The 18063-nt window shown below is 43.5% G+C and overlaps 2 protein-coding genes across 6 annotated transcripts in view; one reads left to right on the top strand and one right to left on the bottom strand.

Moving 5' to 3' along the window:
• baiap2b (BAR/IMD domain containing adaptor protein 2b) overlaps window positions 1-14340 on the top strand; it is a 31925-nt gene extending 17585 nt beyond the window's left edge. For 2 of the 5 annotated variants that reach the window (XM_062030688.1, XM_062030689.1), the window contains 11 exons: window positions 6557-6618; window positions 7017-7088; window positions 7152-7289; window positions 7367-7519; window positions 7674-7808; window positions 7888-8059; window positions 9902-10103; window positions 10168-10230; window positions 10420-10516; window positions 13349-13392; window positions 13521-14000. In XM_062030688.1, the coding sequence (XP_061886672.1) occupies window positions 6557-6618; window positions 7017-7088; window positions 7152-7289; window positions 7367-7519; window positions 7674-7808; window positions 7888-8059; window positions 9902-10103; window positions 10168-10230; window positions 10420-10516; window positions 13349-13392; window positions 13521-13554 (1172 nt within the window). In that variant the 3' untranslated portion in view covers window positions 13555-14000. Of the gene's footprint in view, window positions 1-1130; window positions 1218-6315; window positions 6328-6556; window positions 6619-7016; window positions 7089-7151; window positions 7290-7366; window positions 7520-7673; window positions 7809-7887; window positions 8060-9901; window positions 10104-10167; window positions 10231-10419; window positions 10517-13348; window positions 13393-13520; window positions 14002-14149 lie in introns of those variants that run through there. The other 3 variants (XM_062030685.1, XM_062030687.1, XM_062030686.1) reach the window with 3 other exon arrangements.
• LOC133638263 (golgin subfamily A member 6-like protein 7) lies at window positions 11050-16777 on the bottom strand. Its single transcript, XM_062030693.1, has 3 exons — window positions 16643-16777; window positions 15767-16573; window positions 11050-14926 (listed from the first exon to the last, which is right to left on the bottom strand). The coding sequence occupies exons 1-3, from the start codon at window positions 16676-16678 to the stop codon at window positions 14693-14695; spliced, it is 1077 nt and encodes a 358-aa protein (XP_061886677.1). The 5' UTR covers window positions 16679-16777; the 3' UTR covers window positions 11050-14692.
• Window positions 16778-18063: the final 1286 nt, after the last annotated feature.

Genomic DNA, 18063 nt, shown 5'->3' with positions numbered 1-18063 from the left:
GAGACAGCGTGAGTAGCAAGCGGTACAAAGTGGATAAGAAAAGACAGAATATTTTTATTTTATTTTATTTTATTTTTTTATTTTATTTTTTTTAATACTTTGGACTTCCCGCGGGCCTGATTTTGGACGCTGGCGGGCCGTAGTTTGGGGACCCCTGGTGTATATTAATATTAGTGGACTATTCGACTATCTTGGCAATTAGTCAACTAGTCATCGAACCTCGCAGCGATTAGTCAACTAGTCATCGACTATATTGAAAATTAGTCGACAAATCATCGACTATCTTAGCAATAAGGTGACTAGTCATCTACTATCTTGGCAATTACTCGACTATAGTCATTGACTATCTTGACAATTAGTTGACTATAGTCACTGACTATCTTAGCGATTAGTCGTCTATAGTCATCGACGATCTTAGCGATTATTCGACTAATTGGATGAAGAACTGTACACATGTTGGTTACCTCTAATTTAGCCACTTCTGAATTCAGTTGATATTTTGAGGCATGTGCTAACTGACACTGACTACTTCCTGCAGAAATATTTATTTGTTACTGAAACTGTGCTGCTGCTCATTAGGCCGCGGCAAAATAATAGCCACTGGCAAACTTTTGTCCCTTTTGAAAGTGAAGACTGGCAAAGTCCTGTGGGGGGAAATTATTTGACTTTCATGGAAACGAAGCAATTGAGAAAGTGTTTATAGTGTGTGTGTGTGTGTGTGTGTGTGTGTGTGTGTGTGTGTGTGTGTGTGTGTGTGTGTGTGTGTGTGTGTGTGTGTGTGTGTGTGTGTGTGTGTGTGTGTGTCATATTTCTTCATGTCATCCAAGCATCATCATCTTGCAAGGCGCTAACTTTTGGCACATCACTTGGAGCTTTAGCACTTTAGCACTTTAGCACTTTAGCACAGTTCTCCCAATGCATCCACACAGGTTGCTAGCTGTTAGCGGTGTAAGGTTCCGCCAGCGAGCGAGTGGGCGTGGAGGGTTAGCAGCAGGTAGCGGTGAGGAGGTGTCCCGGGCTGGTGTGGTGGGTTCTGACCCAAAGTGGATGTCCAGGAGCTTTTTCTTTTCCCGCCGGGCCTTCCTTCCTTCCTGGCTTCCTGCTCCTGAGCAATGCTTCCATGTTTGCAGGTGTCACGCACGCCGCTAAGGGCTACTTCGACGCTCTGGTGCGGATGGGCGAGATGGCCAGCCAGAGTCAAGGCGCTAAGGATCTGGGTGAGTCCTCCTCATGGCTGCGGGGCCGGAGGTCGGCAGGGGGTCTCCACAAATGCTGGCTTTGGTCTAGAGGAGGACGAGCCGTCCACAATTGATGGAGATCCACCAATCTGCTGTTATTAATCCTCCAGCTCACCACGCAGGCGGCTTTCAGTCGGGTGGCTTGTGCACAGGGGGCGGGGCTTGTGACTGCTCTCTCTGACGTCATTGGTCGGGAGCAATCGTTGAGCACGGTGGAGGCGGAGCTAGGGTCCGCTCATGGTGGTCATCCTCTTGGCAGCCTAGCATGAAATATGCTCCCGCCTCACCTGGCTAGTTTGTCATTGTTACTTGTTTTAACCACTAGGGGGCGTGTTGTACTCCTAGCTACCTGTGTGGCCTGCTTATAGTAAATCATGCCTTGTTGTTGCAGCTGGAACTAGTCTTTTAGAATAGAGAGAATAGAATAGGAAGTACTTTATTGATCTCTGGGGGAAATTCAGCACCACAGTTCACTCACAGTAGACAATAAACACTTAGGTATTTTTTACATGTGAATAATATAAATACAGTCTATTATACAGCATTATTCACATGTGAATAATGCTGTATATACTGTATATTATTCACATGTGAATAATGCTGTATAGTAGACTGTATTTATATTATTCACATGTGAATAATGCTGTATAATAGACTGTATTTATATTATTCACATATGAATAATGCTGTATAGTAGACTGTATTTATATTATTCACATGTGAATAATGCTGTATAGTAGACTGTATTTATATTATTCACATGTGAATAATGCTGTATAATAGACTGTATTTATATTATTCACATATGAATAATGCTGTATAGTAGACTGTATTTATATTATTCACATGTGAATAATGCTGTATAATAGACTGTATTTATATTATTCACATGTGAATAATGCTGTATATACTGTATATTATTCACATGTGAATAATATAAATACAGTCTATTATACAGCATTATTCACATGTGAATAATATAAATACAGTCTATTATACAGCATTATTCACATTATTTTCCCAACTATGTGACCCGAGAGCACATTCCATCCATCACTGTGGTTGTCCAGACTTGAACCAGCGACCACACAACCCCATCTAGCAGTGGAGCATGCTAGCCATCGAGCTAAACCTCCCAACTCACTGACTAGTGCTCTTGTGGTGTCACGCTGCTAAGCTAACTGGCACCTGATTATTCTTACTCTAATAACCAATACACAAAAATCCCATGAGAATCTTTAAGAAAAAAAAATTGTTTTTAATGGATTGAAGAAAGTCAGACCTGACTAAGCGATTAGTCGGTCAGCATCTCCGCTTAATTCAGTCTTGTTGATACTGAATTAGTCGACAACTCATCAACTATATTAGTGACTAGTTGACCAGTCATGGCTGTCTTAACGATTAGTCGACTAGTCATTGACTATCCTAAAGATTGGTTGACTAGTCATCAACTATCTGCATAACTAGTCGACGATTCATTGAAAATATTAACGTTAGTTGTCTATCCAAACAATTAGACGACCAGTCATCCTCTATCTTAGCGATTAGTCAACTATTTATCGACTATTTTAAATGATTGGTCGCCAAATTATCAATTATCTTTGCAAATAGTCAACTAGTCATTGACAATCCCAGTGTTTAAGTGACTAATCATTAGCTTAGCAGTTAGTCGACAAGTCATTGACTATTTTAACGATTTGTTGACTAAACACTGACTCGCTTAGTGATTAGTTGACGAACCATCGAATATCCTAGCAATTAGTCGACCAGTCATGGCTGTCTTAACGATTGGTAGACTAGTCCTCAACAATCTTAGCAATTAGTCAACCAGTCATCGACTACCTTAACAATTGGTTGCCTAATCATTGAATATCGTAGCGATTAATCATCTAGTCATTTTCAATCCTGATGTTAAGTCAACTAATCATCGTCTATCTTAGCAATTACTTAACAAGTCATTGACTATCTTAACGATGAACTAAACATGGATTATCTTTGCGGTCAGTCCACCAGTAATTGACTATGCTAATGATTGATTGACTATTTGTCGGACCATCGTAGGGATTAGTCAACTATTAATGGATTAACTTGGCAATTAGTCCACATTGTTGGGACCAATGATGTCAAGCTGCGTGCCTTGGACTGGAACCAGGGACCACATGACCTCCACCTAATAGTGGAGCATGCTAGCCATGGAGCTACACCTCCCAAGCCACTGCCCAGCGCTGGGTGTAGTGTGTTAGCACGCTGCCATAAATGAAGGAATCAATACAAGTGATCAGAAGCTGTTGTAGGCCATGGCTCCATCAGTTTCATTCAGATGCTGAATGACAGCCCGCTTGGCCCCGCCTCCTCTCACTACGGCTCGTCCGCCGCCGCCACCCACGTTCTCGTGTGGGGGCTGCGACTCGACTCGGCTCGCTGCTAAAAATAGAAGAGTGGATCTCCTCTCTTCCACGCTTGCCAAACATGGCCGACGACTCCGTTTCTCTTCCCATGACCAAATATGGAGGCAGTTATATGGGAGGGGGAGGGGGAGGGGGAGGGGGAGGAAGCTCCTGCAGTTCCTGTTCCTCATCAATGACCATAAAAGGATTGAAGCGTTCTGATGCAGATTTGGAAATAAATGATGGTCAGTCATGTGACCTTTGATGAGAGAACGTCAACTTCCTGCCAATCAAATCATCCGCTGCTAATTCACAACATTCTCATTCTAACATCCAAGGAAATAATTAACTCAGCACACAGCAAGTACACTGTCATGTGACTGTCATGTGACTGTCATGTGACTGTCATGTGACCGTCATGTGACTGTCATGTGATGTCATGTGACTGTCATGTGACTGTCATGTGACTGTCATGTGACTGTCATGTGACCGCCATGTGACCGCCATGTGACTGCCATGTGACTGTCATGTGACTGTCATGTGACTGCCATGTGACCGCCATGTGACTGTCATGTGACCGCCATGTGACCGCCATGTGACCGCCATGTGACCGTCATGTGACCGCCATGTGACCGCCATGTGACCGTCATGTGACTGTCATGTGACCGTCATGTGATGCCATGTGACCGCCATGAGACCGTCATGTGACCGCCATGTGACCGTCATGTGACTGTCATGTGACTGTCATGTGATGTCATGTGACTGTCATGTGACTGTCATGTGACCGCCATGTGACTGCCATGTGACTGCCACGTGACTGTCATGTGACCGTCATGTGACCGTCATGTGACTGTCATGTGACTGTCATGTGACTGTCATGTGATGTCATGTGACTGTCATGTGACCGCCATGTGACCGCCATGTGACTGCCATGTGACTGTCATGTGACTGTCATGTGACTGTCATGTGACCGCCATGTGACCGCCATGTGACCGCCATGTGACCGTCATGTGACCGCCATGTGACCGCCATGTGACCGCCATGTGACCGCCATGTGACCGTCATGTGACCGTCATGTGACCGTCATGTGACTGTCATGTGATGTCATGTGACTGTCATGTGACCGCCATGTGACCGCCATGTGACTGTCATGTGACTGTCATGTGACTGCCATGTGACCGCCATGTGACTGTCATGTGACCGCCATGTGACTGCCATGTGACTGTCATGTGACCGCCATGTGACTGTCATGTGACCGCCATGTGACCGCCATGTGACTGTCATGTGACTGTCATGTGACGGTCATGTGATGCCATGTGACCGCCATGAGACCGTCATGTGACCGCCATGTGACTGTCATGTGACTGTCATGTGACCGCCATGTGACATCCATGTGACCGTCATGTGACCGTCATGTGACCGCAATGTGACCGTCATGTGACCGTCATGTGACCGCCATGTGACCGTCATGTGACCGTCATGTGATGCCATGTGACCGCCATGAGACCGTCATGTGACCGTCATGTGACTGTCATTTAATGTCATGTGACTGTCATTCGATGTCATTTAATGTCATGTGATGTCATTCGATGTCATGTGACTGTCATTTAATGTCATGTGACTGTCATTTGTTGTCATATGAATGTCATGTGATGACATGTCACTGTCATTTAATGTCATGTGACTGTCATTCGATGTCATTTAATGTCATGTGACTGTCATTCGATGTCATTTAATGTCATGTGATGTCATTCGATGTCATGTGACCGTCATTTGATGTCCTGTGATATCATTTAACGTCATGTGACTCATTTAATGTCATGTGACCGCCATTTAATGTCATGTGACTGTCATTTAATGTCATGTGACTGTCATTTAATGTCATGTGACCGCCATTTAATGTCATGTGACTGTCATTTAATGTCATGTGACTGTCATTTAATGTCATGTGACCGCCATTTAATGTCATGTGACTGTCATGTGACTGTCATGTGACTGTCATTTAATGTCATGTGACCACCATTTAATGTCATGTGACCATCATTCGATGTCATGTGACTGTCATGTGATGTCATGTGACCATCATGTGATGTCATTTGACTGTCATGTGATGTCATGTCACTGTCATTTGATGTCATGTGACCATCATTTGATGTCATGTGACTGTCATCTGATGTCATGTGACTGTCATTTGATGTCATGTGACTGTCATGTGATGTCATGTGACTGTCATGTGATGTCATTTGACTGTCATGTGATGTCATGTCACTGTCATGTGATGTCATGTGACTGTCATTCGATGTCATGTGACTGTCATTTGGTGTCAAGTGACCGTCAATTGATGTCATGTGACCATCATTTGATGTCATGTGATGTCATGGTTGTATTGTGCAGGAGAAACAAGAGCGAAGAACTCAGCTTTTATCATTCATTCCTTCATTTCCCCACACTCTTCCTGTGTGTGTGTGTGTGTGTGTGTGTGTGTGTGTGTGTGTGTGTGTGTGTGTGTGTGCGTGTGCGTGTGCGTGTGTGCGCGCGTGCGGAAATAGTGTCAAAGTGCTTTGAGTTCCTTAAAAAAGGTAGAAAAGTGCTATACAAGTATGACACATTTACATGTATAGTATGTTGTGTAGCTTTACTTTTCTAACACCAGTTTGTGTGTTTTTTTTTACATTGGCCTGCATAATCAGAGGAAACAGCATGTAGGTATACACACACACACACACACACACACACACACACACACACACACACACACACACACACACACACACACACACACACACACACAAACTACGACTTCCATCTTCTTGTCTTCTGCTCATGTTTTCTTTTCCCGTGCTTGGTGTGTTCTTGGTGTGCTGATGACAACAACAACATGACGACAACAACAACATGACAACAACAACAACAACAACATGTTCTCTGCAGGGGAGGTTCTCTTTCAGATGGCTGAAGTGCACCGCAGGATCCAGATCCAACTGGAGGAGATGGTGGGTGTGATGCTCGCACTAAATGCTTTTAATAGCCACTCAAATCTACCTTTCTAGTTTAGCATTCTAAAATGTGTTAGCACTGAAGGCTACATCAACTATATATTAGCATTATGCTAGCATTAATGGTTGTATTAGCATTGTTTTAGCATTGAAGGCTACATTACAGCTTTCTATTCTATTCTATTAGCATTATGTTAGCACTAATGGCTACATTTACAGTATATTAGCACTAGAGGCTACATTAGCATTGTGTTAGTATTAGAGGCTACATTAGCATTGTGTTAGCACTAGAGGCTACATTAGCATTGTGTTAGCACTAGAGGCTACATTAACATTGTGTTAGCACTAGAGGCTACATTAGCATTGTGCTAACATTAGCCTGGTGTGTTGTGCAGCTGAAGTCCTTCCACAACGAGCTGCTCACTGAGCTGGAGAAGAAGGTGGAGATGGACGCTCGCTACCTCAACGTAAGACCACAATCACCTTTTCCCGCCACTTCCCCCCCGCTGAGCGTGTGCTGCCCCCCGCAGGCGGCGCTGAAGAAGTACCAGACGGAGCACCGGAGCAAAGGCGAGAGTTTGGAGAAGTGCCAGGCTGAACTGAAGAAGCTGCGGCGTAAGAGTCAGAGCAGCAAGACGCCGTCCAAGTACGGCGAGAAGGAGATGCAGGTCAGCCTCAGCCGCCAGCGTCCACCTCCCCTACGCTAATGTCACGCTAACAGTAGACCCCCCCCCCCCACCCCCAGTACGTGGAGGCCGTGAACGCCAAGCAGAGCGAGCTGGACAACTACATCGCTGAAGGCTACAGGAGCGCCGTGTCGGAGGAGAGGAGGAGGTTCTGCTTCCTGGTGGACCGCCAGTGCGCCGCCGCCAAGAACAGCGGCGGCTTCCACGGCAAGGTGAGGCAGGAAGTGGCGTGATGTAAGGTGACCTACATCTGCTGCTTCTGACGGCGTGTGGGCGCCCGAGTGTCTGCCGCCGACAGGAAGTAGCCCAAGTGCTGATGTAACGGCGTTGCCATGGTAACAGGAGGCTCCTGCTTGTGTCCCCCAGGGGAAGGAGCTTCTGTCCCAAAGTCTTCCCATCTGGCAACAAGCCTGCACCGACACCGCCCTCCAGTCCCTCCAGTCCCTCCAGTCCCTGCCCATGTCCCCGGCGCTGAGGCTCAGTGGAGCCGTCGGGCCGCAGGTGAGTCGCCCCCTTCAGGAGGGCCGAGGTTGGCGCAGGACTTATGTAAGCGTGACACGCTTCTCTCCGCACGCCGCAGAGGCTGATGGAAGGCGGCGCCGGGCCGTCAAACGGCACAGCTGGCGACTACCAGCAGTGGGCGGAGTCTAAAGTGTCGACGTCCCCGCAGGTCCAGAGACACGGGGCGGACGTGTACTCCAACACGCTGCCCGTCCGCAAGGCGGCGCCCGCCAAGAGCAAGGCCTCGCTAAGTAGGACTACTTCCTGTCTTCATTTCAATTTAAAACATTTATAAATATATCAATAAAATTACATTTAATAATAAAAAAATAAAGAAAACTACTTCCTGTTTTTTTACCTTATTATAATATTTTTTTTACATTTAAAACAAAATTAGATCAAATAAAAACTTCTTCCTGTTTTTTATTTAAAAAATGAACACAAGTAAATTTAAATAAATTATATATTAAACAAAAAAATGCTTGTTTTTGACTTTTTTTTAATGTAATAATTAAATCAAATTAAAAAAAGATTACTTCCTGTTTTTATTTTATTTAAAAAACAAATAGATAAAATTAACTACTTGCTGATTTTTATTATAATTTAAAAAATACATTAATTACATGATTAAAAACATTTTTAAAACCCCTTTTTTTTTAAAAATAAATACATGAATCAAATAAAATTTACACAAAAAATACTTCCTCCGTCCGTCCGTTTTCTACCGCTTATTCCCTTCGGGGTCGCGGGGGGCACTGGAGCCTATCTCAGCTACAATCGGGCGTTAGGCGGGGTACACCCTGGACAAGTCGCCACCTCATCGCAGTAAAATACTTCCTGCTTTTCATTTATACATTTTTTATTTGAAAATGAATAAATTATTTTATATTTAAAAAATATTTCCTGTTTTTTAACCTTATTTTATTATTATTTTTTAAATTTAAAACATTAATAAAATTTGATCAAATAAAAACATCTTCCTGTTTTTTATAAAAATAAATATACTAAACAAAAAACTACATTTTCTAATTTTATTTGATGATTCAATCAAATAAAAAAAATCACTTCCTGTTTTTAATTTTTTTTTCTTTTATTTAAAAAACAAAACTACTTCCTGATTTTTATTATAAATTTAAAAAAATAAATACATTAATTAATGTATTTAAAACATTTTAAAATAAATACTTAAATCAAATACAATTTACACAAAAAATACTTCCTGTTTTTCAGTCATACATTTTTTTTTAGAAAATAAATAAATAATATTATATTTCACAACTACTCCCTGTTTTTTAACCTTATTTTATTATTATTTTTATTTAAAACATAAATACAATTAGATCTAATAAAAAACACTTCCTGTTTTTATTTTTTTTAAATCAATACATAAATAAATTAAAATAAATAATATACTAAACAAAAAAACTACTTCCTGTTTTTCTCTATTTAAAAAAAATATTGATCATAAATTAAATAAAAAAAGACTTCCTTTTTTTCTTTTACTAATTCATTTATTTAATTTAAAAAATAAATAGACAAAATACTTTTTTTTAAAAACTACTTATTGGTTTTTACTTTAAAGTAAAAAAAATACATTAATGAAATAATTTTAAAACATTTAACATTAAAAATACTTCCTGTTTTTTATTTCAAAAATAAATATATAAATAAATTACAATAAATAATATACTAAACAAAACAATTTATTCCTGTTTTTCTCAATTTAAAAACATATGAATAATTACATTAAATTAAAAAAGACTACTTCCTTTTTTTTCTTATGTTATTTATTTAATTGAAAAAAAATGTGATAAAATAAATTTTTTAATGAAGACTACTTACTGATTTTATTTTAAAGTACAAAAAAAAACATTGCTTAAATGATTTTAAAAAATGTAAACTACTTCCTGTTTTTTATTTCAAAAATAAATAAATAAATAAAAATCCTACTAAAATACTTCCTGTTTTTTATTGATGATTTTTTTAATTTAAAAAATAGATCAATAAAATTATTATAATTTACTTCCTGTTGACCTTGTGATGTCACACGCCCTGTAAAGGTCATGACCGCCATCTTTGTTCCTCCCTGACAGCGGAGACGCGCACGCTGCCGCGCTCCAGCTCCATGGCGGCGGGCCTGGAGAGGAACGGGCGGACGCGCGTGCAGGCCGTCTTCTGCCACGCGGCGGGCGACAACAGCACGCTGCTCAGCTTCAAGGAGGGCGACGTGGTCACGCTGCTGGTGCCCGAGGCTCGCGACGGCTGGCACTACGGCGAGAACGAGAAGACGCGCATGTAAGCGACCACTAGGGGGCGGGGGTGAGCGCCACGCCGACGCTAACGTTTCTCGTCCCGGCAGGCGGGGCTGGTTTCCTTTCTCCTACACCCGCGTGGTCTGCGAGGGCGACTTTCCTGCACGCAAGTATGCCTGAGGGGCGCCGCACCTTTCACGCACCTTTGACGCACCTTTCACGCACCTTTGACGCACCTTTCACGCACCTTTCACGCACCTTTCACGCACCTTTCACGCACCTTTCACGCACCTTTGACGCACCTTTCACGCACCTTTCACGCACCTTTGAGCAAAATGACCAAAGTGTTGTTGTTGTAGGCTCCAGCACGCCAAGAGCAGCAGCACAGGAAACCTGCTGGAGAGGGAGGGCGCCAGACAGCCACGCCCCTACGCCGTCATGCCCGCCTTCTCGCAGGTGAGACCGCCACACCTGATAATTACACTATGATTATGCATATGAAGTCACATGACACACACCTGATGATTACACTAATTATGAATATGAAGTCACATGACACACACCTGATAATTACACTAATTATTCATATGAAGTCACATGACACACACCTGATAATTACACTATAATTATTCATATGAAGTCACATGACACACCTGATAATTACACTAATTATTCATATGAAGTCACATGACACACACCTGATAATTACACTATAATTATTCATGTGAAGTCACATGACACACACCTGATAATTACACTATAATTATTCATGTGAAGTCACATGACACACACCTGATAATTACACTATAATTATTCATGTGAAGTCACATGACACACCTGATAAAAAGTATAATTATGGATATGAAGTCACGTGACACACAGCTGATAATAATAAGTGTAATTATGGATATGAAGGCAGGTGTTATGTAAGGCTGGTGGGCACAGAGAAGAGTGACAGTGATGACTCAGCACAATTATGCAACCTTCATCACCTGCAAGTCAGCAAAGTGGGCGACATTTTTATTAGTTTTACAATACAGAAGAACTATTAAAGTATTCATAGTCCATGAATGAAGTATTCATCTACAGTACTTTACACATATAATGAAGTATTCATCCACAGTACTTTACACATATAATGAAGTATTCATCTACAGTACTTTACACATATAATGAAGTATTCATCTACAGTACTTTACACATTTAATGAAGTATTTACAGTATAATGCAATACTTTTCCAATATAATGAAGTATTTATGGTTTAATACAATACTTTATTATTTAAATATTGTTCAACTCAGTGGAAGAAACAACATATTCTTGCCTTAAATCAACTCTTATTTCCCCTTTTTGACTCAAGTTTCACTGACTCACAGATTTAATGAAAATAACATTTTCACTGATTTACGGATTGACAAAGGCTCAAGTTTCACCGACCTCAAAAATTGACAATTAAGTTTCACTGACTCACTAACTGATGAAGGCTCAAGTTTTTCTGACTCAGATGGACAACGACTCAAGTTTTACTGAATTAGAGTTGGACAAGGACTCAAGTTTCAGTGACTGACAGATTGAGGAAGGCTCAAGTTTCACCAACTCACAAATTGACAGAGGCTCAAGTTTCACAGACTCACAAATTGATAAAGACTTGAGTTTCACTGATTCACGGTTTGATAAAGACTCAAGTTTCACTGGCTCACAGATTTGATGAAAACTACATTTTCACTGATTTACGGATTGACAAAGGTTCAAGTTTCACCGACTCAAAAGCTGACGGAGGCTTAAGCTTCACAGACTCACTGATTCGATGAAAATTTATGTTTCACTGACTCACTAATTGATGAAGGCTCAACCTTTTCTGACTAAGACGGACAAAGACTCAAGTTTTACTGAATTAGGGATGGACAAAGACTCAAACTTCATTGACTGGCATATGGATGAAGGCTCAAGTTTCACCGACTCACAAATTGATAAAGACTCAAGTTTCACTGACAATAAAATTCACAGAATTACCGATTGACAAAGGCTCAAGTTTCTCTGACTCATGGATTGATAAAGACTCAAGTTTTACTGACTCACAGACTGATGAAGGCTCAAGTTTCACTGATTCGTGGATTGATAAAGGCTCAAGTTTCACTGACTGATGAAGGCTCAAGTTTCACTGACTCGTGGATTGATAAAGACCCAAGTTTTACTGACTCACAGACTGATGAAGGCTCAAGTTTCACTGATTCGTGGATTGATAAAGGCTCAAGTTTCACTGACTGATGAAGGCTCAAGTTTCACTGACTCGTGGATTGATAAAGACCCAAGTTTCACTGACTCGCAGACTGATAAAGACTCAAGTTTCACTGACTCGTGGATTGATAAAGACCCAAGTTTCACTGACTCGCAGACTGATAAAGACTCAAGTTTCACTGACTCATGGATTGATAAAGACTCAAGTTCACTGACTCACAGATGGATGAAAACTCAAGTTTCGCTGACACATGGATTGATAAAGACTCAAGTTTTACTAACTCAGACTGATGAAGGCTCATGTTTCACTGACTCATGGATTGATAAACACTCAAGTTTCACTGACTCATTGATTGATAAAGACTCAAGTTTACTGACTTGTAGATGGATGAAGGCTGAAGTTTCACTGACTCATTGATTGATAAAGACTCAAGTTTTTTAATGACTCACAGATGGATGGAGGCTCAATTTTCACTGACTCATGGATTGATAAATGCTCAAGTTTCACTGACACATAGATTGATAAAGGCTCAAGTTTCACTGACACATGGATTAATAAAGACTCAAGTTTCACTGACTCATGGATTGATAAAGGCTCAAGTTTCACTGACACATGGATTAATAAAGACTCAAGTTTCACTGACTCACAGATTGATGAAGGCTGAAGTTTCACTGACTCACAGACTGATGAAGACTCAAGTTTCACTGACTCATGGATTGATAAAAGCTCAAGTTAACTAACTCCAATATACTCGACAAAGACTTGAGGCTCCACTGACTCACAGATGGACAAACTGGTTTGACTGACTCACAGGTGCAACTTGCTGCACATGCACTCTGTGTCAAAGGACTCGAGTACTGGATTGACTGAAGTGAGTCTTTGAAAGAATGCACCAACTCCTGAGTGACAGCTGAGAAGCTGCAGTGACTTCTCTTAGGAGACCTGCTGCCCTCTGCTGGCCAGTCTTGTGACTGCACCATGACTCTCAGTAGACCTGCTGCCCTCTGCTGGCCAGTCTTGTGACTGCAGCTTCAATCTGTCCCTGCAGGCTGCGGTGGAAGACTACCAGCCCACTCGCTTCAGCAGCACCAGGTCAGCTTGTATTGATCATCTTCTCAAATCAATCACATTATACATTGATCATGTTCATAAATCAATAACATTATACATTGATCATGTCCATAAATCAATAACATTATTAATTGATCATGTGTCTGCAGCTCTTCAGAAGTCAAACTCATTTCTACAGTCTGAGACTCCGCCTCCTCACGCTTGACCCCGCCCACGCCTGCCGACTGACGTGCTCTGACGTCACCAGAGGGCGACATGCTATGACGTCACCAGGGGGCGCCATGCTATGACGTCACCAGGGGGCGACATGCTATGACGTCACCAGAGGGCGACATGCTATGACGTCACCAGAGGGCGACATGCTATGACGTCACCAGAGGGCGACATGCTATGACGTCACCAGAGGGCGCCATGCTATGACGTCACCAGAGGGCGACATGCTATGACGTCACCAGAGGGCGCCATGCTATGACGTCACCAGAGGGCGACATGCTATGACAATACAATATGAGGCATTTACAGTACAAGTATTCATGTAGAGAGTAATAATACTCTGATGTAATATATTATTATTATTATTATTCTGCATGTTCTGGCTCGTAAACAAGTAATAAATAAACATCATAAATGTCAACTTTGCTTCTGTTTTCTCTGATGAAGATGAAGATGAAGAGGATGTAAAAACTATCTGTTGATAGAATATTCATGAAAAGAAGAGAAAGTGAAAGTGATGCATAACATGAACACCAGTAATCAGATTACACTTTACTCATTCCAGAGGCCCTTCCCACCTCCAAAGACATGCACCTGGAGATAGGCCCCTCCCACCTCCAAAGACATGCACCTGGAGATAGGCCCCTCCCACCTCCAAAGACATGCACCTGGAGATAGGCCCCTCCCACCTCCAAAGACATGCACCTGGAGATAGTCCATGTGCAGCTGGGACAAGCCGTAGAAAATGGATGGATGGATAGATGTATACACATATATGTGTGTGTGTGTAGTAGTAGTAGATAAATACACATTATTAGGACTTGTCAATCAAAGAGTATAAAGTTTGTTGTACTCTAATGTAGTACATAAATACACATTTATATACTGTATATATATATATATAAAGTATAAAGTTTGATGTAATCTAATGTAGTACATAAATACACATTTACATTTCTAAAGTATAAAGTTTGTTGTATTCTGCGCTGGCAACAAAATGTAACTAATGGACTTAGTTACTTGTCAAATATAGTAATCAGTAAAGTAACTTCTTAAAGGAATAACCAGTAATCTGATTACTTGTTCCAAGTAACTATGAGGTCAGAGGTCACGTTTGCCACCCTCTTTTTTTCATGCTCTCTTTCTTCTTCTCGCGCTCCTTCTTTTCTCTCCCTTCTTTTTCTTCTCCCTCCTTCTTGACTTTCTTTTCCCGCTCTTTACCTTCTTTCTTCTCCTTCTCCTTCTCCTTCTCCTTCCCTGGAACATCTCCTTCCTCCTGCTCCTTCTCTTCTGTCCTCCTCCTGCACCGACTCTTCTTCTCCTCTTTGCTCCTCAGGGACTTCTATGGGGGACAGGAGACATCATCACACACAGGTGGAGCAGGTGGAGGTGGAGCAGAAACATGTTTGGAGAGGACGAGGAGGGAGAGAAGGTGGGAGTAGATGATGTCAAGGTAGAGGAGTAGAGATGGTGGAGGAGTAAAGAAGGTGGAGGAGTAGAGGAGGTGGAGGAGTAAAGAAGGTACAGGAGTAAAGAAGGTGGAGGAGTAGAGGCGGTAGAGGAGTAGAGGAGGTGGAGGAGTAGAGATGGTGGAGGAATAAAGAAGGTGGAGGAGTAGAGGAGTAGAGATGGTGGAGGAGTAGAGATGGTGGAGGAGTAAAGAAGGTGGAGGAGTAAAGAAGGTAAAGGAGGTGGAGGAGTAAAGAAGGTGGAGGAGTAGCGGAAGTCTAGGAGTAAAGAAGGTGGAGGAGTAGAGGAGGTGGAGGAGTAAAGAAGGTACAGGAGTAGAGGAGGTGGAGGAGTAAAAAAGGTACAGGAGTAGAGGAGGTGAAAGAGTAAAGAAGGTGGAGGAGTAGAGGAGGTGGAGCAGTAAAGAAGGTGGAGGAGTAAAGAAGGTAGATGAGTAAAGAAGGTGGAGGAGTAGAGAAGGTGGAGGAGTAGCGGAGGAGTAGCGGAAGTGGAGGAGTAAAGAAGGTGGAGGAGTAAAGAAGGTACAGGAGTAGAGGAAGTGGAGGAGTAGTGGAGGTGGAGGAGTAAAGAAGGTACAGGAGTAGAGGAGGTGGAGGAGTAAAGAAGGTGGAGGAATAGAGGAGGTGGAGGAGTAAAGAAGGTACAGGAGTAGAGGAGGTGGAGGAGTAGAGGAGGTGGAGGAGTAAAGAAGGTGGAGGAGTAGGATGCTGACCAGGAAGGAGTGGTTTTGGAGCACAAATCCATTGAGGAGGTTCTTGAGGTTCTGAAGTTGTTTGTGAAGTCCTGCTTGCTGACTCAGTGCCTCCATCTTGGCTCCTCGCTCCGCCTCCAGCTGCTCCTGAAGCTCCTCCTGCCTCATGTGAGCCTCCTGACTCTCCTGCTGATGCTGGCACAGCTCCGAGAACATCTCCTCGATCTCCGCTGACAACTGGACGATCACCTCCTTCAGTCTGGACGCCTGCTGCTTCTTGTCCTGCAGATGTGGCAGGAGACGGCAGATCACCTCCTTCAGTCCGCTCGTCTGCTCCGCCTTCTCCTGCAGACTTGACTTGAGGGCCCCGATGACCTCCTTCAGCTTGCTCTCCTGCTCCTCCTTCTCCTGAAGCTCCTGCTTCACGCCGCTCAGCTGCTTGTTGAAGAGGGCCAGGAGGTGGTGGAGGTGCCACTCCACCTCGTCCCAGTGGTTCTCCACGTGTCTCTGCATGCGCTCCCTGAGGGACCACAGGTCCGCAGACATCTCCTCCTCCCGTTCCTCCCAGCGACGCCTCCACTCCTCCTTGGCGGCTCTCAGCGCCTCCTCCGCCGCCGCCTCCTGCCGTTTTCGGAAGGCGTCGAACTCCTCCTGCCAGAAGGAGCGCACATGCTCCACCTGCCGCTGAGCCCTGGCCAGAGCCAGACGGTGTTCTCCCTGGAGGGCGTGTTCAACCTCAGGTGCGTTCTTCTCGTCCTCGACTTCCTGCTGGGCCCTCAGCTTCCTGCTCAACACGTCTGAAGGCGTCGCCCCGCTGCTGCCGGCACGCTGGAAGGATGACGGCAGGCGTCAACGCTACAACACGCCACTGCAACACAACACGAGTCACAAACTCACCGCCTCGCTGCCTGTGGTCAACTCGCTCTGCTCCATGCTGCACCAGCCAGCTAGCTGCTCCGGCAGGTGGTGTCCCGCTGCAGGTGGTGTCTCGCTGTCTGATGCTAAAGCAGCGCTAACCTTAGTGCTGACTCATCCAACACTGCAGCGCTTGGAAGAGCAAAAGTCACAAAGACTCGAGGACACCTTTTGTGTCTTTGAAGGCAGCCGGGGGCGTGGCCAAAATCTGTGTGCTTAGTGCTTTGTGACTGTCACTTAGTCCTAAATGTAGGTCTTAAACAAGTCTTAAATCGGCATGAAAAGTCATTCTTAGAATCATAAAACACAGGACGTGATGTTACGACTGTCCATGGTGCCAATAGATGGTGTGCACTCACATGAGATTTGCCTTCATGTTAAGAGTGGGATGGGAGATGTAGTCCTTAGAGTGGGATTAGATGTCAATTTTGGGACACATCCTCAGTAGTGTTCCTTTGAATCCTGGGGTGTTTCGGCCTTTACTCACTAAACACCCTCATCAAAGGTGGCCATCTAACAGGTGATCAACCCCGTAGCTTGTGTCCCATGCCCAATCATTAGCCTAGCTATAAAATGACTAACATCCCAAGGAACTATGCAAAGCAGGGCCGTCCTCTTCCCTGAGCCAAGTTTAGAGCTGACCGTTGTTGGGTCGACCAGCGTTCCTCCAATGGGGAATTCAAATTGCTAGTCTCTCCCAGATTCTTTTTATGGCAATAAGCTGATGTTTATATTCAATCTCCAGGCAGTAGTTGGTATTTTGTAGTTTATTCTCAAAGCTTAGAGGACAAACCTGAGACCAACCCAGTACACAAGCATTCCCTAGCCCGGTCCAGATCGGTCTACCAAAACCCCGGAACTCCTGTCTACTTCCTCCTTCTCCTGTCCCCCCCACCTGCTGTTTCCCCAGTCTAGCTGTGCTCCTTATCTTAGGAATGTAATGGCAGTCTCAACCAAGACAGCGCTCTGCCTCTCTACTCAAGGACACTCGAATGCAAGCACTTTGTACCACACGAGACATTAGCTGATGAAAATATGACTATAGGAGTTTAGAAAGAAGTAACACTTAAATATGGATATGATTCTGATCTGCTTCCATCACCGCATACCTCAGAGGCCCTCCTCAGGTTGGAGGGTTGGGAACGTGGGGGGGTGAGTCATGTTCTTAGAGCCCAGCAAGGGTCCTTCCGTTTGATCCACAACCATTGGCTGCCTCTTTCAGCTGCTTCAGAAACTGCTCTGGTAATCTGCCGCGGAGCCTGTCCATGAATTCCAAGTTCCTTCAGCAATCTGATGGTGGAAGAATCCACAAATCCTCTGCATCCCACTTCAACTGGACAAACCTTCGCATTCCAGCCATTTTGAGTTGCGTCTGCTGCCAGCTCTGTGTATCGCAGTTTCTT

The sequence above is a fragment of the Entelurus aequoreus genome, linkage group LG21 (assembly GCF_033978785.1).
Source record: "Entelurus aequoreus isolate RoL-2023_Sb linkage group LG21, RoL_Eaeq_v1.1, whole genome shotgun sequence".
NCBI lineage: Eukaryota > Metazoa > Chordata > Actinopteri > Syngnathiformes > Syngnathidae > Entelurus > Entelurus aequoreus.
This window is presented reverse-complemented; position numbering and strand designations above follow the sequence as displayed.

What these genes read in the sequence shown, in the direction of transcription:
- LOC133638263 (XM_062030693.1), bottom strand. Translation starts at nt 16,678, where the DNA reads ATGGAGCAGAGCGAGTTGACCACAGGCAGCGAGGCG. An exon ending in TGACCACAGGCAGCGAGGCG is followed by an intron (nt 16,574 to 16,642) that starts GTGAGTTTGTGA and finishes TCATCCTTCCAG; the next exon opens with CGTGCCGGCAGCAGCGGGGC. An exon ending in TCCAAAACCACTCCTTCCTG is followed by an intron (nt 14,927 to 15,766) that starts GTCAGCATCCTA and finishes TGTCCCCCATAG; the next exon opens with AAGTCCCTGAGGAGCAAAGA.